Source organism: Otolemur garnettii, unplaced genomic scaffold (assembly GCF_000181295.1).
Source record: "Otolemur garnettii isolate 467f Iridium unplaced genomic scaffold, OtoGar3 scaffold00167, whole genome shotgun sequence".
In the NCBI taxonomy this organism is placed as follows: Eukaryota; Metazoa; Chordata; class Mammalia; order Primates; family Galagidae; genus Otolemur; species Otolemur garnettii.
This window is the reverse complement of record NW_003852562.1, coordinates 3,771,952-3,795,153: the sequence shown is the minus strand read 5'-3', so window position 1 is coordinate 3,795,153 and position 23,202 is coordinate 3,771,952. Positions and strand designations below refer to the sequence as shown.

General features: G+C 34.9%; 1 protein-coding gene across 7 annotated transcripts in view; it reads left to right on the top strand.

The window, feature by feature from the left end:
• Positions 1–23,202, top strand: part of PDS5B (PDS5 cohesin associated factor B) — a 184,207-nt gene that overhangs the window by 126,636 nt on the left and 34,369 nt on the right. For 6 of the 7 annotated variants that reach the window (XM_023519272.1, XM_023519271.1, XM_023519270.1 and 3 more), the window contains 3 exons: positions 9,791–9,914; positions 12,749–12,907; positions 21,336–21,404. In XM_023519272.1, coding sequence (XP_023375040.1) covers positions 9,791–9,914; positions 12,749–12,907; positions 21,336–21,404 — 352 coding nt within the window. Of the gene's footprint in view, positions 1–9,790; positions 9,915–12,748; positions 12,908–21,335; positions 21,405–23,202 lie in introns of those variants that run through there. The other variant, XR_002775804.1, reaches the window with a different exon arrangement.

Sequence of the window (23,202 nt, the reverse complement as noted above, 5' to 3'; positions counted from 1 at the left end):
TTGCCCTGGGTAGAGTGCTGTGGCATCACAGCTCACAGCAACCTTTAACTCTTGGGCTTAAGCGATTCTTTTGCCTCAGCCACCCAAGTAGCTGGGACTACAGGCAGCCACCACAATGCCCAGCTACTTTTTGTTGAAGTTGTCATTGTTATTTAGCTGGCCTAGGTGAGGTTGGAACCCGCCAGCCTTGGTGGATGTGACCAGCATTGTAACTACTGTTCTCTAGGTGCCGAGCCTGTTAACTTTTTAAGAGAAATATTAAGTGTCCCATCATCAGGGAGATACTATCTTTGCTTTTGTTTAAATGGCGGAGCCAGGAAAATTTTCATTTCTCAGAGACAGATAAACAATACAAGTAAACAAATTGACAAACATGAAACCTACGTAAATATATTAGTATTCAAAAGATAGCTAATAAGGTGGCACCCGTAGCTCAGTGGTTAGAGCACCAGCTGCATACACCAAGGCTGGCAGATTTGAAGTGGCTGGGCCTGCTAAGAAACAACAATGACAATTGCAACAACAACAACAAAAATAGCTGGGTATTGCGGCAAGTGCCTATAGTCCCAGCTACTTGGGAGGCTGAGGCAGGAAAATCACTTAAGCCCAAAAGTTTGAGGTTGCTGTGAGCTGTGATACCACTGCACTCTACCAAGGTCCACACAGTGAGACTCGTCTCAAAGAAAAAGGTAATAAGCACTATTAGAAGAATTGAATTTTTCTAGGATAAGAAGAAAATCTTAGTTGCTTTAAACTGCCAACAAAGATAAATAGCAAATGACATCAGGGGTAAAAGAAGAACAAAAATAAGATAATACATGAAAAGGAGCTAAGGATAAAGAAGAACAGTGTTATGGGGTATATTTTACTATAAGCAGCGAAGAGCAAAATAAACAACATAGAAATGGAATCAGTAAGCTAGAAACTGGGCTTGAGGAAATCTGCCCAGTGATTTGGAAAGTCTAGAGAAAATGGGTAAAAAATGAGGTAATTAAAAGAATGAGTTGCAGATAATAAAACACATAATTCTCTGGAGAAGAGAATAGAATAATAGAATTGGAAAATATTCAAGAAAATCGTAATAAACGTATTTAAAATGAATGAAAATGTGAATCTGGAGCTTAAGAAAACTCATATTTTAGGAAAATATCTCAGCGTAATCTACTGAATTTTTGGGGATTACAAGAACTATTTCATAAACATCAAGAAAAAGTTAACTAAGTTAGTACAGTAGTAAATAATAAAGGCTGACTTTTTTTTCAACTACATAAAATTTCTGAGTTAATGACTCAGTAGCTGAAGAGTTTTGATGGAAAAAACACCTTTTTGATGGAAAATGTATCACCTTTTTTTTTATTGTGAGATCTCTCTGTCTACCCAGTTGTATGCTTTTTCTCTGTAATTCAGTTCTACTGCCTCCTAAACATGGCTTTTGTTTCCTTTTTTGCATATCTCTGGTTTGTCTTTGCTTATTGTTTTACTCTAATTATTAATATTTAAAATTTAGTAGTTGCTATGCACATATATTTGAAAACCTGAATTTTTTTTAAAGATATGTCAACTGACTCGAGAAGAATATACCTAGTAGACTATAATTATGAAAAAAATTGAGAAAATTATTCTCTAATATAAGCATCAGTAAAAATTGTCTTAAGGGAGATTAGATCTATAAGAAACCAAAATTCTAATTATTTTTAATTGTTCAGAATATGGGAGGGGGAATACTAACTTTAACACCAACTTTAACAGTGAATAACTAACGTAAAGCCAATTTTATTTCATTTATGTCTCTACTCCCTTGTTCCCTTTGTATATAAAAGCAAATCCCAGACATTTTGTCATTTCATCTGTACATTTTTTGTCACAAATGGTTAGCATTAATGTTAATAATGGTCAATCTGTTCTCTTAAAAAATACAGTGATTTTTTTTAAAAAATTTATTTATTGTTGGGGGTTCATCAAAGATATAAGAAACCAGGTTGCACTGATTGCATTTGTTAGGTAAAGTCCCTCTTATAATTGTGTCTTGCTCCCAAAAGGTGTGGCACACACCAAGACCCCACCCACCTCCCTCCTTCCCTCTCTCTGCTCTTCTTTTTCCCACCCCTCTCTCTTTCTTTCTCTCTCTGCTCTCCCCTTCCCCTACCCCGACCATGTCATTAATTGTCCTCATATCAAAATTGACTACACAGGATTCATGTTTCTCCATTCTTGTGATGCTTTACTGAGAATAATGTGTTCCACTTCCATCCAAGTTAATACAAAGGCTGTATTAAAAAATCCTCACTTTTTCATGGCTGAATAGTATTCCATGGTGTACATATACCAAAGCTTGTTAATCCATTCCTGGGTTGGTGGGCATTTAGTCTGTTTCCACATTTTGGCCATTGTAAATTCAGCTATAATAAAACAGTCTAGTGCAAGTGTCCTTATGATAAAAGGCTTTTTTTCCTTCTGGATAGATGCCCAGTAATGGGATTGCAAGATCAAATGGGAGGTCTAGCTTGAGTTCTTTGAGGGTTCTCCACACTTCCTTCCAAAAAGGTTGTATTAGTTTGCATCCCACCAGCAGTGTACAAGTGTTTCCTTCTCTCCACATTCATGCCAGCATCTGCAGTTTCGAGATTTTGTGATGTAGGCCGTTCTCCCTGGGGTTAGATGGTACCTCAGGGTGGTTTTGATTTGCATTTCTCTAATAATTAGGGATGATGAACATTTTTTCATATGTTAGCCATTCATCTGTCTTCTTTAGAGAAGGTTCTATTCATGTCTCTTGCCCATTGATATATGGTATTGTTGGCTTTTTTCACGTGGATTAATTTGAGTTCTCAAAGTTATCAAGCTTTTGTCTGACAAGCAAATATCCTTTCCCATTGTGTAGGTTGTCCATTTGCTTTGGTTGTTGTCTCCTTAGCTGTACAGAAGCTTTTCAGTTTAATTAGGTCCCATTTGTTTATTTTTGTTGTTGCAATTGCCATGGCAGTCAATTCTTTTGGTTCTGTTGAAGTTTTTTTTGTGTCCTATTTTATGATCAATTTTAGAGAATGTTCCATGGGCTGATGAGAAGAATGTATATTCTTTATCTTTGGGATGGAGTCTTCTATATATGTCTATCAAGGACAGTTGATCTCAGGTCTCGTTTAAGTCCCTTATATCTTTGTTTAATTTCTGTTCAGAGGATCTGTCCAGCTGTGTAAGAGAAGTATTAAAGTCCTCTGTTATTATGGTGTTATAGGATATCATATTGCTCAGACTGAGTAAGGTCTGTTTCAAGAATCTGGGAGCATTTAAGTTGGATGCATAAATATATAGAATTGAAATGTCTTCTTGTTGTATTTTTCCTTTGACCAATATAAAGTGACCATCTTTGTCTTTTTTGACTTTAGTTGCTTTAAATCCACATGTATCTGAAAATCAGATTGCAACTCCTCTTTTCTTCTGAATTAGGTTTGCCTGAAAAATTGTCTTCCAACCCTTAACTCAGAGTTTTAATTTGTCTTTTGAAGCTAGGTGTTTCCTGCAGACAGCAAATGGATGGGTTGTGTTTTTTAATCCCATCAGCCAATCTATACCTCTTCAGTGGGGAATTCAAGCCATTAACATTTAATGAGATAATTGATAAGTGTGAGGGCGTTCTAGTCATCTTATTTTGTGGGACTCCATTGCTTAGTTTTATGTTTTGCATCATTGTAGAAATTAGGTTCTGTCCTCTAATTAGGATTCTTACTTTGCTGTTGATCCATTGTGATGGCCAGTGTGTAGAACGGGTTGAAGTATTTTCTGTAGAGCTGGTCTTGTTGTGGCAAATTTCCTCAATGTTTGCATATCAGTAAATGATTTGATTTCTCTGTCCATTTTAAAGCTTAGCTTAGCAGGATGTAGAATTCTGGGTTGGAAATTGTTCTGTTTAAGTAGATTAAAGGTAGATGCCCATTGTCTTCTTGCTTGGAAAGTTTCATTAGAGAAGTCTACATTCACCCTGATGGATTTGCTGCTGTAGGTCAACTGGCACTTACTACTAGCAGCTTGAAGAATCTTTTCTTTTGTCTTCACTTTGGACAGGTTCATCACAATGTGTCTTGGAGAAGCTCTGTTAGAGTTGAGGCAACCTGGGGTCTGATATCCCTCTGAAAGGAGTGTGTTGGAATCTTTGGTGATATTTGGGAAATTTTCATTTATAATATTCTCTAGTATGGCTTTCATTCCTCTGGAGCATTCTTTTTCTCCTTCTGGGATACCTATAACTCATATGTTTGAACCCTTCATAAAGTCCCCTAATTCTGTCAGTGAGTGTTCTGCTTTCTCTCTCTTCTTTTCTGCCTCTTTAACTATCTGAGTTCTCTCAAGATCTTTGTCCTCCACCTCTGAGATTCTTTCTCCTGCATGGTCTAGTCTGTTGTTGATACTTTCTATTGCACTTTTAAGTTCCCTAATTGACTGCTTCCATTCTTTCAGCTCTGCTATTTCTTTTCTATATTCTTCATATCATTCATCTCTTATTTGATTCTGTTTCTGGTTTTCATTTTGGTTATTTTCCACTTTATCAGCAGTTTCCTTCATTGTTTCCATCGTTTCCTTCCTTGTTTTCATCATCTTTATTCTAAGTTCCCTTTGTGTCATTTCTAACATTTCTTTATAGGTGGAATCCTCTGCAGTAGCTACCTCACGGTCCCTTGTAGGGGTTGCTCTGGACTGGTTTTTCATGTTGCCAGGATTTTTCTGCTGATTCTTCCTCATGAGTGTTTTCTTTTATCTGTTTTCCTTTCCCTGATTTTCCTTTCACTTCTTCTTGCTCTTTAAGTTACCATGCCTCTGGACTAGGGTTTTAATGAGTACCAGTGTGCCCAAACCAGTCTTACTCTATGCTCCCTGAGGGCCAAGGCTGTAAGGCATCTTAGTCCCCATTTTTAGGCTGCTTAGTCACTAGATTATTCGCCCAAGATCTCCTGCCAGATCCTTGCTCTGCAACCCTGAGGACAGAGCTTTCCAGGGCAGCCACAGCTGAAAACTATTAGCTCCATCTGGCTCAGTGGCTCAGTCTGGGGCCCTAGACAACACTTAAAGTCCTCCACACTCTTGACCAAGTTCTCCCAAGCTAGTTCAACTGAGTGCAAAGTCCAAAATAAATAAAACAGCTCAGAGGAAGGCCTTTCCAGTTTGCGATCTCACTGTTGCTGTATTTACAGCTGCTGGCGGAATTAGACGGAACAAACACTGCAAACACTTGCCAGTTCTCCACTGCTTTTGTCCTCTTCCTGGGGTCCAGAGGTCTCTCACTGACTCCCTGTGTCCTCAAAGGGATGTTTCTGGGCCGATCCCACCAGCCAGAGATGCCTGGAGTCTTCTCTCCCCAGTTTCACTGTGTCCAGTTGCAAGGAAGTTGTTACTTGGCCACCATCTTGCTCCTTCCCCTCAACATTGTTTACAAGTTTTTGAAAGAAAAATATTCCTATGTGGGGCGGAGCTGGGCAAGTCCTATCTCCTGTTGAAGTGCTGGTGTGCTTTGTGTAAAGTAACGGGGTCCTATTCTTCATTTCCCCAAAGTTGTTTTTACAGAATGCTTTGGGCATAAAGTGTTCCATAAGTATCTCTTTCATGTTTACATGGATGGAGCTGGAACATTCTTAGCAAAGTATCTCAAGAATGGAAGAAAAAGTATCCAGTGTCCAAATGGTGATTTTTTTTTTTTTAAGTGCGTTTAGTTAAGAGTTTTTATGTTGTGATAGATTGTAGGTTCTTGTAAGCTTCTTGTCTCCTGTAGGCTTTCCCTTCAGCTCTCAGTCTCAGTCCTTGTTTGTTTGATAAAGAAACCAGGTCGTTTGTCTTGAAGTATTTCCTATAGACTGATTTTTGTTAGTTGTATCACTTAGGCATAATTGGGTTGTTTTATTTTCTGTGAAGTGATTGTTGACGCCAGAGACCTGACTGGATTCCAGTTCAGCCTTTTCGTCATTTAGGACTGTTTGTAAGAGTGGTGTGCTCTCCACCAGTCTTCCTGTCATATGGCTTAAATATCTAGCTGTCTCTCATTTTACAATATTTGCAGCTATTGATAGTAATAATCGGTGGTGATATACTTATCCTGTGCTTCCTTCTTGTGAGCTAACTACTTTTATAAGGAGGAACTAGTCTATTCTTAGGTTCCCTAGTATTGTATTTGCTTAGAAAAGACAGGATGAACACTTGATTCTTTTATGTTATTTTAAACTATGTTCAAAATAAAGCATTGATTTACTAGTGTCCTCCAAAGGTGATTATTTAAGTGTTGTTTTTAAAAGAGTATCAATATAAACTTGTGGATTTACACATGTTTTTAGTTAGTTGCAGTAATTACAGGCATTGATGCCCAGATTATTATAACCTTGGAATCCTATTCAGGTTGGTCCCTGAGTCCTTTTGGACAACCCCAGTCATCTTAGTAATTTCTTTGCTATCTGCTATGACAAAGTATTCCAGGTCCATATTGTACATGCTTACCTAAACCTGAAATTGCTTTTTGTCTAAGGACCTCTAGCACCTTTTAATGAGAATGATGTCAAGAAATTAGAATGTAGGCCAAATGTGGTGGCTTACGCCTATAATCCCAGCACTTTGGGAGGCTGAGGTGGGCAGATTGCCTGAGCAAATCAGCCTGAGCTAGAGTGAGACCATGCCTCTAAAAAGTAGCCAGGTGTTGTGGTGGGCGCCTATAGTCCAGCTACTGCCTAGGCTGAGCCAAGAGAATCGCTTCAGCCCATGGAGTCTGAGGTTGCTGTGAGCTATAATGCCATGGTAGTCTATCAGGGGCAGCAAAGTGAGACTGTGTTTCAAAAAGAAAGAAATCAGAATGTGAGTCCTGTGAGTTCTATTGGTAGGTCCTGGTTCAAGAATAACTCAGTACACATTGCTAAAAATTGTTTTTTGGAACATGAATATGTGTTTTTACTGATTTTTCCAGTCCAAATTCAGGATTACATGGTTTTTATTGAGCCTCTTCAATTTTATATTTGTATCTCATTATCTCATTTTTCCCTTTGCTGAGATGTATTATAGGATAACACTTATTATATTATATGATAACTCAATTGCTGTGTCTCATAATCCATAACAATCTTGCAGTAGCAGTAGTACCACCAATATAATTCCTAAAAACAGCTGTTTGTTTAGTTGTTTAGGTAGTTATCTTTTGTAGTGTGTATTACTTTAGAGATCTACAGTCAGACTCTTGTGTTTTAAAGTTATTTGGAGTAATTCTTTTTTGGGAAGTTCTTCTGCCAAGTGGCTAAGTACTGTCATTCATTTGTTTCATTTTATTATTTAAGAGGCAGTTCTTTTGTAATTTAATTTTGTTTTTTAATTATATGAAATAGTCAGTCCTTATAGTAAAAATATGTAAAAGAAAGCAATATGTATTCCAGGAAGTCTGGCCTCTATCCCTCAACCCTTTGAGGGATATCCCCTATTTTACTTGTCTATATATTTGTAAATATTAGTATGTGTACGTGTGTTTATATGCACTCTTTGATAGATAAATGACAAAATATACCATACACACTTTTCTTCATGTTTTAATATAGAGTGGTCTCCATTTGTTTTGTGGTTCTATCATAGTTGATTTACCCAGATCCTTATTTATAAGCATTTGAGTTGTTTTCAGTATTATAAATAGTCTGTAAGTGAGTAGCCTTGTGTATGCACCTTTTGCATTTTGACAGTTATCTTTGGGAGCTGTTCTTACAAGTGGAAGAGCTTCATATGTATATGAAGCTTTATATATATATGAATATATAATTTTGCTAGATATTACTGCATTCCTATCCCATAGTGATTATAACATTTTGTATTCTCCCTCACAGTGTTTAAGAGTTCCTGATTCCCCCCAACCTTGCCAGTGGGCAGTGTTGTTATGAAATGTGTCTCTTACTAGCCTGGTCATCTTCCTTGTTCTGCAGTCTTCTTGCTTTGAGAATAGCACAGCCATTTCTACTTTATTTTTTATTAGCATTTGTAAAGCATGTCTTCTTCCTTTTTTGATTCTTTTAATCTTCCTGGGACTTAATATTGAAGTAAGTTTTTTTTATAACATCCTACTTTAGTGTTTTTATTATTTTTGTGTCTTTGTTTTTCTTTTGGTGCTGCCTGTCATCTAGTCCAGTGGTTTTTTATCCTTTTTATCTCATGGCACACTTGAACCTATACTTCCATAGCAGACTTGAATTATGTTGATCCAAAAAATTTTTAAAAGAATATGCTTGTTATGCTTTGAACTTCTTTTGAAAATAATTTAATTAATTTTTAAAATTTTTCAGCTCAGTACCCGTAGCTCAGCGGCTAGGGCACCAGCCACATACACCAGAGCTGGTGGGTTTAAACTTGGCCCCAGCCTGCCAAACAACAATGACAATTACAACAAAAAAATAGCCGGGTGTTGTGGCAGGCACCTGTAGTCCTAGCTACTTGAGAGGCCGAGGCAAGAGAATCACTTAAACCCAGGAGTTTGAGGTTGCTGTGAGCTAGCCCTCTACTGAGGGCAACATAGTGAGACTGTCTCAAAAAAAAATGTTTTTTCAAGGCACACTTAAGCTCCTCTCACGGCATAGCAGTGTGCTGAAAATCCCTAGTCTAGTGACAAAACCTTTAATAGTTATTTTTCTGGGTGTTTAAGGCAGGAGAGTAAACAGCCTTAGTTATACCATCATAATCTGAAGCACAAGTCTTCTTGTTATAGTTTGAATTTTCTTTTGAATGAATGAGGGTAAACATATATTTCATACTACATTTCAGGGTAATTTATGTATATTTATTCTTTTGAAGAACTTTCTCCTTTTTTATATCCACTTGGTTTTTCTTTGGTATTGTTGGTCTTTTCATTCTGTATTTTTACATGTTAGAAATAACAAGTTATCTTTTCATTATACTTTGCTGTTGGTGTTTTGTGAGACTACTCTTAGTGTTATTAACTATTGTATCTCTGAATTCTTAGTACTGTAGCAATGGATTAGTATTGGACAATGAGGAAGATTCACAAGTTGCATTTGCTTTGAGAGCTTCTGCTTTATTCAGTATTACTTTTAAGTCTGGGAGTGGCAAAATGATTTGGTGCATGTCTTCTTACCTCTTATAGAATGCTCCTCAACTGTTGACCAGAGAGGCTTTCTGTTTAAAAATCCTAACACTCTGATACCTCCCTCTTCATTCCCTATCCCTTATCTTCTTGTCTTTTTTTCTCTCTTCATTACTGTTTGACATAACATGTAATTTACTAATTTATGTGTTATTTGTCTTGTCCCTAAAATGCTAGTAGCATGAAGCCAAGGATTTGGAGCCTTTAATAATGCCTGGTACATAATGCTTAACAAACATTGGTTAATCAGATTTTCTTTTATGTAGGTTGTTCTGGCACAAAGGCAAAGGTGAATTAAGAGGCAGAGATTTGAAAGAAAGGATAGTTTAAATTCTATTGCATGTATAAAATGGCAAAAGTTTAGCTGGAATGTTAGTGCTGAAAATAGAAGAGAAGGCCTAATGGGAATGATATTAGATAGGGGGAGTGGGTCATTAGCTTTGTGTTTGTAGTTTTTGAAAGTAAAAAGCAAAATACTTATACATGGCTTATATTTATATATATGCATATATAAATATTTTACAAAGAAAAATTAAAGGCCATTGAAAATGAGTCTGAGTAGACCTTGGTGACTTTCTTTGTTCTCACAAAATGACTTAATAAATACAAACGTTAAATTATCTAGCAGAAGTCATGTTGGTTTTTTTGGTTTATGGTTTTTCTTTGTTTTTTTTTTTTTTTTTTTAGAGCCTTGCTTCCTGTTTTACATCACAAATCTAAAAAAGGACCCCCTCGTCAAGCCAAATATGCCATTCATTGTATCCATGCGATATTTTCTAGTAAAGAGACCCAGTTTGCACAAATATTTGAGGTAATGAGAAAAAATTTTATTTATTTATTTATTTATTTTTATGTTCTGTGTTTGTTAAAAGCACCACATAGTGATGATTTTATGGAATGTTCATATTTCATATTTGGTAATATGTCATTTTGTAGTAATTTTCAGAGTGTGAATTAGTAACTCAACATTGATAAGTTGTTAAAATATGAAAATACCTGTGTATTCACATTTCTAATGCCAACTCAAATTCAGAAATCAAACATTATATAATTTTGACATTGCTTGATATACACATTTAGAGACAATTTTGTTAGTATGTAACTACATATAAAATTATAGTTATAAATAGTAGGTAACAGGTGATTATTCTGTCAATTCAAAAGTTTCAAAAAATTTGAATTCTGTTTGCGATACTACCAAAGTATGGGGTTTTATAAAGCAGTACTAATTGGTAATATAAAGAAAATAAGTTTATACTTTTATGACTGACCTAATTTTTGTGTCAGATATAAAATGTCTTTTCAATATATATTTCATATTATTTTCTCTACATTTTAACTAGTCTTTATCCCCAAGCATTGCAATTTTATTGTTACAATTAAGAGACAATGACTTTCTTACTTCAAAGTCTTTAAAATCCTAAGCTTTGAGTGAAGTCAGAACAGTTTGGAAGTTATGCTGTAGCTCCTTACCACAAATACTTTGACTTGTTATCTCTGGTTTTAGAAAGCTTTTATGCTAATTTTGTCATATTTTCATGTATTAATGTTAAAGACCTGAAGGTGAGGAAAAAAGTAATTTTCTTTATTGTCCAAATATCACCTTGGATTAGATAGCAAATAATTCATTTTTTGTGTTTTGGGAAATATGTGTATTTTCTGTAGTTTTTTTTATGTGGAACTTTAATAAGTTGATGTTGATTTATCAGGAACTTTTGTTTTTTGTGGATAATCTTTTCGAAAGTTCCTTTCACTGATGATAACGTAGATAATCGTTATATAACTTGCATTTCTAGGGTAGTTTTATTTTCATTTTGATTTTATATCTGCTATCTTTACAAGAAACTAACCTACCCAAACATAAGATTTTATGGCTTTCTGAGAAAAGATTTCATAGAGATATCTGGCGTTTTTGAGGTTGCTACTATTCTAGATCTGACCATCAATTTTGCTTTTTCAGAAATGATTTTATTAATATACCATGGAAAATATTAAACTTTTAATAATTGAATAAACTTTTTAAACTTACCTTCCATTTATAATATGAATAACTAATTGGCACGTAGGTATATAATGGAAATATTGAGGGAAGTCATCCAAGGAAAAAGCAAACTTATTTAAATATATTCTTGAATAAATGAAACTCATATTATCCTTATATATTGGGAAACAACGACTTTCCAGCCTTGAATTCTTGGTTGGATGTGGAAGAATAGAGCACTAATTTTTCATTAAAATGTAGCATTAGAATTTCAAATAGAAAATATATTCACTTGCTTTAAAATCAAATGATACAAACAGAATATGCAGTGACCCTGAATCCTTTCCCAGAGGCAACCATTTTTAAAAGTTTCTAAATGGACTTTTCCAGAGAGATTTTATTCGTAGAAGGCAGTCTCTTGAGTTACAAATATCCTACTTACTTATGTGTTACACTTACAAATGGAGGCTGTTAAAATAAGTCTCCACCTTACAAATATTGGACTGATGTAGGACTTGCACTTACAAATGGAGACTATTACAGGTAATAGTCTGGTAATAGTCAGGTAATAGTCTGAAATAACATACTTATTTCAATTTACACACAAACTGAAGAACAAACCTACAGAACCTATCTCATTCATAACTCAGTGACTGCCTGTACAAGTAAGGACATACAAATAAACACATACATTTTATTCTTCTTTTCTCCCTCTATGCCAGTGATAGCATATTTTAGTCACCCTTCTGATTTTTTTTTTTTTTTTTTTTTTCTGTTTTTGGCCGGGGCTGGGTTTGAACCTGTCATCTCCATCATATGAGGCCAGCGCCCTACTCCTTTGAGCCACAGGTGCCTTCCCAGTCACCCTTCTGATTTTTAAAAGTTAAACAATACATTTGGATATCATTCTATGAGTATATGAAGAGCTTTGTCATGACAAAATATGTATTAATGCTTGAGTTTTCTATCAGAATAACAAATTGTATTTACTATGATATTTAATATTTGATGCTATATTAAAGACCCCCAAAATTTAAATGACTAGACACAGTAAAAGCTTATTTTGCTCTTAAAAATTCTGCTTTAGTGTTTGAATAGTCTCCTAATCATATTCTCTCTGTTTACTGACTTCTCTTTAAGTCCCAATGGATTCCTGGCATTAAGCCATCCAGTAAATAATAAAGAGAGAGCCTTTGAGGAAGATACACTGCTTATACCTGCTTCAGTGCAGGTGTGGCGTTAATTCACTTTTGTTCCTACTGCCTTGACCAAACCTCATTCACATACTCTCACTTAACCGCAAACAAGACTGCAAGTGGAGTCATCCTTATGCCTAAATAGAAGAGAAGTTGAGTATTGGTGAGCTCTAGCAGTCTCTGACATATTCATAGCTATGGTCATAAACTGTATGTTTCCTAATATGATTCTTCATACTGAATCAGTGTTTCTTTACCTATTTCTAAGATATGAGTTGGGCAAAAATGAAAATGATTGAACCTATTGCCATCTAGACAAAGAAGTCTAAATGTAAGCTTGAGTTACTGCTCACACTGTGTGTATTTCTTGAAACTTTTGTAATTTTTGTAATTTCAAGATGAAATATTTTAATAGTTTATTTGTATATGTATAGCATTGAATATATTTTCCTCCCCCTCCGTTTTCAGCCTCTGCATAAGAGTCTAGATCCAAGCAATCTGGAACATCTCATAACACCATTGGTTACCATTGGCCATATCGCTCTCCTTGCACCTGATCAGTTTGCTGCTCCATTGAAATCTTTGGTAGCTACTTTCATTGTGAAAGATCTTCTCATGAATGATCGGGTAATTTATATTTTTTAGATTTATGTTTTCATAATACTTCCTTCTAAAATTTTATCCAACACAGAGAGAAATGAAATGATGCTAATAGCATTTATGTTTGGCTGCTTTCATTTTAGATTTCCCACTTTTAAAAAATATTTGTATCTTTATTATAAGTAAAACAGCATTAAGACATCTCTTTAGTTAGGTATAGATATATGACCTCAAATATATTCCTTGATAAATATAAAATATCACCTTATTCTATCTCAGCTATACAGGAATTTAATTTTTATAGGGACATCTATTTAAAAAATAATGTAGATTGACATACTGGTTCACAATGTGGTTATCATGACACATAACTATATATATATTAATATTCATATCCATTCCTTTCTGTACATAGAATAAGGAATGAAAAGAGTCTTGAGAGAAAGCCCTGTAAGAGAAACAGTGATTTTGTTTATCTCCAGTTTTTGTATATTTGGAGTAAGGCATGTTCTTGGATCTGGGAGAATTGACCTCCTTATAGTTATATGGCTTTTGTGTATGTGTATGTATATGTAAATAGATACATATATGTTAATACACACAAACAGATCCATATATAACCATGACATTTTTTGTCACTTGTGCCCCCAGCACTGTACTCTGTTCTCTGAGAAGTAAAAGAAATAGGAGATAAAGTTTCTCCTCTAAAATTTAAATGCATTGTGAATAGTGATATTTGGGTTAATCTGCCCTCTAATTTTTAATTTCAGTTTGTTCTATCGGTTATGTGTTCATTTATTTCTTACTTTTGATTAAACATTTTGTTCCATTTTCCCCCTTATTGGCTGGTTTTACGTTTTGCAGTTTTAGTAGATGCCCTAGAAATCACAACATGTACTTTTGATTATTCAAAGCTAATGTCAATTAGTCTGTCTTATACTTTCAGTAAAGCATAGAGAACCTTAAAATTCTTTAATTTCCATTATTCTCTGTTTTTTATGTTCTTCATCATGTAGGACTATTATCATTGTTATTTTATTCAGCTAGTATTGATTTAGATTTGCCAACCTTTTCTTTCATTTTTCATTCCTTTATATGGAATGACTTTCTTTCTAACAAAGTAACTACTTTAGTATTTCTGTTAGTGTGATTTCTGCTAATTAATTCTCACAGTTTTTATTATACCTTTTTTTTGGTGGATATTTTCTATAGATTTAGAATTCTAGACTGGTACATTTTCCCCCCACTAATGAGCTGAATATATTGTTTCATCGTCTTACCTTTTCTCTTGAAGTCTGCTGATAGTCTTGATCCTCTGAAGATTTCCTGGTTTTTAAATGGTGAATGCTTTTAATATTTCCTATTGGTTTCAAATTTTACTATGATGTGTGTCTGCTTTTCTTTTCACATAGGTCCTACTTGGGGCTTGTAGCTCCTCTCGAATCTATGGCTTAAATGTCTTTCGTGAATTTTGAATAACATTCAGGCATTATCTTTTCAGCTGCTACTTTTTCTTTTTCATATTAGTTTTCATCCAGATCTAACCAGGCCTGACTGTGCTTAGCTTTCAAAATTAGATGAGATTGGGTATTTGGCCATAGACTATTTGACTATTTATACATTTTAAAATTTTTTAATTTTTATTTTTGGCTGTGACCCAGCTATCTGGCGTATTTTTGGTGTGCTTTTCTGTTAGCTAGCCTCTTCATGCTTCAGTTTTTGTTTTTTTCTGACCTATCTTTACATGCACTCTCTTTACTTTTGCCTTGTCTTACAGTAGTTTAGCTCATGCCTTCAGTCTTAATTACACTGTGTATGTGTGTATTTTAATGGTATAATTTTCTTATTTTTAAACATAGCTTTTAGTTCCTTCCAGAATTTGCTTATCATTTAATCCTTGAACATCTTAATTATGTTAAAGTTCGTATCTGTTAGGCTGATTATCTCTCTTATGACTCTTGTCTATTTTTTTCCCTCAATTTTTGGTCAAGTCTTGTCTTGCACGTATGGTTTTTGGTTAAGTGGTGGACTTTTTGTATGAAAATTGTTAAGATAATTTGAGGTTCTGGATAAGTTTATATTCTTGAGAGAGGATTTACTTTTGCTTCTGGCAGGCAGTTAAATTATAGTCAGACCACCTCCATCCAGCTGAATGCTAGACTTCAGTTTTTGGCAGGTTTATTTATTTATTTTTTCTGGTTTCTGTATATCTAGGATATATTTGTTTAGGATCCATTGGAAAGTCTAGGGTATTTAACAAGGTCTCTGTTCCACATTTGGTCCAGAATTCCAAATCTTGTCCTTCTGGCTCTGTGACAGTGATGAAAGTTAGGCTCAATTTTTTATTCCCTTCTTTCACTTTCAGAATCAGCAGTTATCTGTGTGAGAAAATGTATTTCAGTGCCAGGCTCAAATCTTTTTGATTCCCCTTCTCTTTTGAAACTTAGCTCTGCAAATTCTCTTTGCTTTGGTAGCTCTCTGTTCCTTTCCAAGTGATTTTTTCAAAAAGCATTTTATTCAGCCTTTCTATTCATTCCAGTGGGAAATTTGATTTAAGATATCCTCGTCAAGTCTTGTCAAAAACAGAACTCTTCACTCTCAATCCATTTATTTGTCTTGTTTTATGTTATATTTGATATGTAATATGTGAAATATGGTATGGATCTGTATAAATTATATTTTATAATACAGTGAACATCCTTGAATTTTTAGTTTCAGGTTTTTTACTCTTCAGTCCTTTCTTTCCATTTCCTTTCTGCCCTTGGTACCCACTTTCTTGAATTTTTGGATTTGTTATTCCCTGACAACAATAGCAAAAGAACATTTTGCCAATATAGTTTTACAAATGTACCCTTCACCCAGAACGTGTGCATTGTACCTGTTAGGTATGAATTAACCCAACCTCCCCCCCCCACACACACGTATATTTGATTCCTGTTGAGTTATACTTCCACACGTACACATAAGTGTTGCTTGACTAGTTGCAGTTTAGTACTGAGTACATGGGGTATTTGTTTTTCCGTTCTTGCCATACTTGACTTAGAAAACCAATCTCCAGTTACATCCAGGTTGTTACAAAAGACACTAGATCTCCATCTTTTTTAATGGCTGAATACTACTCCATATACTACATTAGATTAGTTCACTCATGTAATGATGAACACTTGAATTATTTCCATGTCTTTGCAATTGTGAATTGTGCTGCCATAAACATTAGAGCACAAGTGTCTTTTTTATGAAGTACCTTTTTTTAGAGGTCACACTATTGCTCTTGGCTGACAATATGATCTTATGTTTAGGGAACCTCAAAGATTCAACCAGGAAACTCCTGGAATTGATAAATACCTATTAAATACCTAGTAGTGGGATGACTGGATCATTTGGTAGGTTTATTTTTAGATCTTTGAGTCTCCATCCTACTCTCCATAGAGGTTATATGTACTAGCTTGCAGTCTCACTAACAGTGTATGTGGTCTTTTCTGTCTGCATCCATGCCAGCACTTGGTTTGGTACTTTTTGATAAGAGCCATTCTCACTGGATTAGATGGTACCTCATTGTGGTTTTGATTTGCATTTCCCTGAAGATTAGAGATTTTGAGCATTTTTTCATGTGTTTGTTGGCCATTAGCCTATCTTCATTTAAAAAGTTTCTGTTCATAACTTTTGCCCACTTTTTAATGGGGTTGTTGAATTTTTCATTGTTAATTTGCTTGAATTCTTAATAGATTCTGGTTATTAGCCGTTTATCAGATGTATGGTATGCAAATATTTTCTCCCACTCTGTAGGATGTCTATTTACCCTTTGATTATTGTGTCCTTGACTCTTCAGAAACTTTTTAATTTAATCAGATCCTATTTGTTTGTTTTTGTTGCTGTGCCATGATTGCTTCTAGGATCCTCTTCATAAATTCTTTTCACTAAGTCCATATCTATAAGAGTTTTCCTAACATTTTCTTCTAAAATTCTTACAGTTTTATGTGTTAGGTTTAAGTCTTATCCATCGTGAGCTAATTTTTTGTGAGTGATGAGAGGTGCGGGTCCTTTTTCAGTCTGTATAGCCATCCAATTTTTCCAGCACCATTTCTTGAAAAGTATTCCCACGTAGGACTGGAACCAGACAAGGTAGCCTGTTTTCACCACTTCTGTTCAACGCAGTGTTAGAAGTCCTAGCCAGGGCAGAGCAGTCAGGGAAGAAAAGGAAATCAAGGGTATCAGATGGGAACAGAAGAGGTCACACTATTGCTTTTGGCTGACAATATGATCTTATGTTTAGGGAACCTCAAAGATTCAACCAGGAGACTCCTGGAATTGATCAGTTCAGCAAAGTCTCAGGCTGTAAAATCAGTGTACACAAGTCGGTAGCTTTCATACAGGCCAACAGTAGTCAAGCTGAGAATCAAATCAAAGGCATAATACCTTTTACACTAGCAACAAAGAAAATAAAACACATACTTAACAAAGGTGATCAAAAACCTCTATAGGGATAACTATGAAACATGGAGGAAAGGAATTGGAGAGGATGCAAAAAGATGGAAAAATACATATGCTCATGGATTGGCAGAGTCAATATTGTTAAAATGGCTATACTACCCATAGTGATTTACACATTCAATGAAATTCCCACTAAAATACCAATACCATTTTTTTGCAGATATATAAAAAATAATTCTGTTTTGTATAAAACCAGAAAAGATCCCAAATAGCCAATGCAACTTTACATTGTAAGAGCAAAGCAGGAGGCAATACTTTACTAGACTTCTGTCCTACGATGAACAATGTGGTAGTGTAACAAAAACAGAGACATGGATCTATGGATCAGAACAGAGAATCCAGAGATGAAACCATCCCCATATTCCCATCTAATTTTTGGCAAAGCTGATAAAAATACACACATTTGTTTCTAAGAATAATCTTTATTATTAAACTTGCCATTATTCATTCATTTATTACTTTATATTATTTCTTCATGGGAAATAATCCATTTATTCTCTTTCTTTGGAATTCTTCCATTTGTTTCCCTCTTAAACAGTGCTGCTATAAACGTTGTTATAGGAGCCTCTTGCTACATACAAGCACAAAGTTTCTCCAAGCTTCATGTCTACAAGTGAAAATTGATGAGTCATAGCATGTACCTCTTTAACTTTTTTTATTTTTGAACTATTTTTCAGAATGTATGAAACTATTATTTTCCTGCCAGCATGTGTAACATTATTATTAGATTTCTTAATTTTTGCCCATTTGATATAAAATAGTGTCTTGTTATAGTCTTGATTTCCTTTTCCCTGGTTACTAATGAAGTTCGTATTTCTAATCACTATTCAAGTTGCCTCCTTTCTGAAATTCCTTTCATTGTCTTTTGCTCTTCTTTTCCTGTGTTGTCTTTTCCCCAAAAGTAATCTTTACATACTTTAATCTTCTATCAGGTGCATGTTGCAGTATCTTCATAGAATGCATAAAACCCCATTTGTGTTTTATTTATTCCTTTATATGTTATTACTTTTAATGTAGCTATATTAATCATCATTGTCTTTTACAGTTAAGACTTTTTACATGTTGTTTAAGAAATCCTTCCTTACTCTAATGTCATAAAAATAGTCTCTCATATGTCATTCTAAAAATTTGAAGGTTTTATTTTCCACACAGGAAAAAAAATTTAATCCAACTGGAATTATTTGCTGCTTTTTACACTGTAATGTAAGGATTCCATTTCTTTTTACTCCTCATTAGGGTTACTCGATTTCCCCAGCACAACTTACTCAGTAATCTTACCTTCTTCTAGTCCTCTGCACTACTGACCCTCATGTACCATATATAGTTTACATTGTTTTCCATTGCTTTATTCGCCCATCCGCAAGATGTTTTTTCTTAAAATGTCATAGTTTTCTCTGAAAGGAAAATTTTTAAGATTTCTCTTACATGATGTAGGTACTAAATAAAGTTTTTAAAATTATATTTTATGTTTGTGGTTTATATGGGCAGTTCCTTTGTAGTTTTGATTTTATATTCATCTTTCTTGCTAAATTCTCTTTTCGGTTTATTTTTCATCATATTTTAAAAGACTGCCAGTTTTATTTTCTAATCCTTGTGTATTTTATTTATGTATATTTTCTTTTATTTCTACATAGGTTTTAGATATTTACCCCTTTTATCTCAGCTTTATCAGTTTATGAAAGATGTATATTTAAATCTCTTACTGTGATGAAGTTTTCAATGTTATTTTAAAAATCACCTTTGTTTTGGTTTATTTTGATGTTACTCTGCTTATAGTATAAATGTTTATGAATATTTATACTTTATTGGTTGTGTAAGGTAAAAAATATGTACATTAGTGCCCCGTTTGCATTGGCATCCCACTTAAATCTGCATCCTATTGAACGCTTTTCATCTTGACTGCTGTATTTTTCTATCCTATAATTGTTGCATTTTCCAGGTAATTGGTATTTGTTGTAATCTCTTATAGTTTTATAATTTTTAAACAGGATGGTTTATCATTGGTCTATCGTGTCTGATAGTTTCTTATGTGTGAAAAAAAATTTGTTTTCTGTTTGTAATAATTTATGCTGATTGACTTTTTCTTTCTTTTTCTTTTCTTTTCTTTTTTTGAGACAGAGTCTCACTATGTTGCCTAGTAGCCTGGTGAATTTTTCTTTTGAATTAAATATTTTAGTGTAATATATTGTTAGATAGTTCTTTTAAATGGATGATAGTTTGTAAACTTTCTGTCTTAAATTCTAGTTTTCATTTTTGAATACTAGAATTACTTAAATACTAGAATTCTGTGTTTTGAGTGTGCAGTAAATTCAGAACATTGTTTCTTGGCATCTAGTCTTGCAGTAGGAAATCTGCAGTTGATGTGATTTTTGCTCCTTTTTGGTAGCTTCCCCATAGAAGCTTTTGAGATCTTCTTGATTTCATTAAGATGTGTTTAATGTGACTACTTTTTCATTATTTTTACTTGAAAAGGCACTTTCAAGTGACTCACTGAGTTTTAAACTGGTTGTAAATCTTCAGCTGTATGTGTTCTGGGGGAGTTTGCCTTTCTGGATGTTAGGGCTACTTATCATGTTGCCATTTGGTTTCTGAAATGATCTGGGGATAAAAATGGCATCTCAAATGCTCCAAGACTGAATTCAGTTATTTTGCCACCTTCCTTTGATTTCCTGGCTACTCCACTAAATTCACATCTCCCAGTACCTATTATGTTCCTGTCATAAGAGAAGAAAAGTCAGGTAACATTTTTGAAGGATATTTTCTTCTCTGCTGTGATGAAGATATAAACTCTCCAGCCCTGTTAATTTTTTTACTGTATACTTTTTGGTTTCAAAAATTTCCCTATGATTCTGGCATTCTTGTGGCCCCTTTTGTTTTCTTGCCTTGCTGACTGGTGTGTGTGTGTGTGTTTTGCCATTTCAGTAGGATTTGGGTAAGAAGATGATTAATGAATGTTTTCTTTTATCTTTCTTGAACTGGAAACCTTTCTAATTTTTTTCCTGCTCAGAATTTTTTAAAAAATATTTTCTGTTGTTTAGGATCTATACCTTCCTTTTGTCTCCATTGATTTGGCGTTGTAGTAGTGGGTTTTCTTTTTTTTTTTTGATACAGAGTCTCACTATGTCACCCTGAGTAGAGTGGTCTGGCATCACAGCTCACAGCAACCTCAAACTTTGGGGCTTAAGCGATTCTCTTGACTCAGCCTCCCAAGTAGATGGGACTACAGGCGCCCACCACAATGCCCGGCTATTTTTGTTGTTGTAATTGTCATTGTTGTTTGGCAGGCCCGGGCTGGGTTGAAACCCACCAGCTTCTGTGTATGTAGCTGGTGCCATAGCTGTTGAGCCTTTTTTTGTTTGTTTGTTTGTTTTTTTGAGATAGGGTCTTACTCTGTCACCTAGGCTGGAGTGCAGTGGCTCAGTCATAACTCACTGTAACTTCTGAGCTCAAGTGATCTTGCTGCCTTAGCCTGCAGAGTAGCTGGGACTACAGTCGCATGCTACTACAGCCCATTAATTAATTTTTTTAGAGAAAGGATCTTTGTACGCTGTTCTGGTTGGTCTTGAACTCTGACCTCAAGCAATCCTTCCACTTTGCCTTCTGAAATGTCAAGATTACGGGCATGAGCCTCTAATGGCCTTCATCTTTCTTTTGTTTTGTTTTTCCATAATCCCTAGTTTTTGCCACCTAAATTAAATAGTTTAATCATTAGTCTCAAAAGGGGCTAAGTAAGGGAGTACGTGTAGCACATCCTACCATACACTTAGAAAGTACCAACTAGTAATGGGGATCTGGGTGCTAGTGAAGATACACTTTTCAACTGTTTTTTTTGGTAAATAAGATTAGATAGGAAGTATTGTAGTCATAGTAACTGTCACTGCAGAAGATAAAGAGTTCATTCACTAAGCATTAATTGAACGTGGGAATTCATATTCATCTTTTAAAGTTCCTCATTTTTGTTTAGCTTCCAGGTAAAAAGACAACTAAACTTTGGGTTCCAGATGAAGAAGTGTCTCCTGAGACAATGGTCAAAGTGAGTATTCGCCAAAGATTTGTCGATTTTAATATACTTAATATAACATGTTGTAATATTCTTCAAGGTGTTAAAATTTCTGTTTCTGTCAAATTGTATGTAAACCCAGCACATTGTATCCCATAAATGCATTGTCGTATACAGCTATGATTTAATAATAAAAAAAAGCATTCTATTTCTGTCACAAAGGTATAACTATTAAAATTATTCATGTATTGGCGGCGTCTGTGGCTCAGTGAGTGCGGTGCCAGCCCCATAGCAGGTTCAAACCCGGCCCTTTCCAAACTACAACAAAAAAATAGCCCCATGTTGTGGCAGGCCCTTGTAGTTTCAGCTACTCAGGAGGCTGAGACAAGAGAATCGCCTAAATCCAACAGCCGGAGGTTGCTGTGAGTTGTGATGCCACAGCACTCTACTGAGGGCAACAAAGTGAGACTCTGTCTCTTAAAAAAAAAAAAATTATTCAAGTATATATATTTATTATATGATATCTCATGCTATGAGAGTATAGGGTAGCAATGGAAACTGCATATAATCTAATTAGAGGGGGGAAAATTGGAAATTGCTTCCATATATCTGTTTCTTAGATATGTTTTGTTTGTTTGTTTGTTTGTTTTGTTTTGAGAGAGAGTCGCATTCTGTCATCCTGAGTAGAGTGCCATGGTGTCATAGCTCAACCTCAAACTATAGGGCTCGTTTGGACCCTGTTGCCTCAGTACACCAAGTAGCTGGGACTACAGGCACCTGCTAGTTTTTCTGTTTTTAGTAGAGACGAGATCTTGCCATTGCTCAGGCTGGTCTTGAATTCCTGAGCTCAAGCAATCCACCCACCTTGGCCTCCCAGAGTTTTGGGATTACAGGCATGAGCCACCCTGCCTGGCTTAGCTATCACTATTTTATTCACAAAAGGCAGCTTTGGTTTTTATGGACATTTCTTAATATTCAGTAAAGGTCATAATCCAGATTTTTAGCTTGTTCATCTTTTCCATGAGATTTAATAAAACTGTTCTTATTTTTTAGAAGTTTAGCCTGTAATTCCTTAAATTAGGAGTTATACTTAAGTATGAGATCACTTATTGGTGTAGAGAGTATTGATTTATTGAAACCATCTGTGGTCTGTCATGTAGCTCTTGCCTTAATCTACTGTCAAGGTGTGAAGGTCAGGAGCCAATATATTAAATATTATTCTTCTGGTTGTAATTTCTTATAAATCCCTTCAGGGTGTATGTATGTATTTTTTATATTTCACATTATGTACTACTTTTTCACATTTTTCTAACTTCATATTCTGATACCATTTTTGCACTCCTATAAAACAGCTTTACCTTTAGCATCATTGAATGTATGATGTTTGGTATTTTGAGTCTCATTATAAACCTGTTTTCTCAGCATTGGTCTCCAGTAGCAGTTTGGTGCGGTTGTGAGCTTCAGTGGACTAGAAGGCAGTCCACCTATAAATACTAAATAAGTCCATACTTAACCAAATGCTGGGGAAAGAGATCTTCAGAGTGTCTTCCATGTGTCAAACACTATTCAAGACCCACTTAACTCCTGAGCTTTAGCTCTATAAAAACCCGCACCACTGCACCAAACTGCTGCTTGAGAACAGTGCTGAGAAAATAGGTTTATTTTATTATTTATTCATTTATTTATTTTATTGAATGGTAACTATGTACATTAATGCACTTCTGGGGTACAGTGTGGGGTTTTCACATGCAATCCAAAATACTTCCATCAAACTGGTCAACACAGCCTTCATGTCATTTTCTCAGTTATTGTTTTAAAACGTTCACATTCT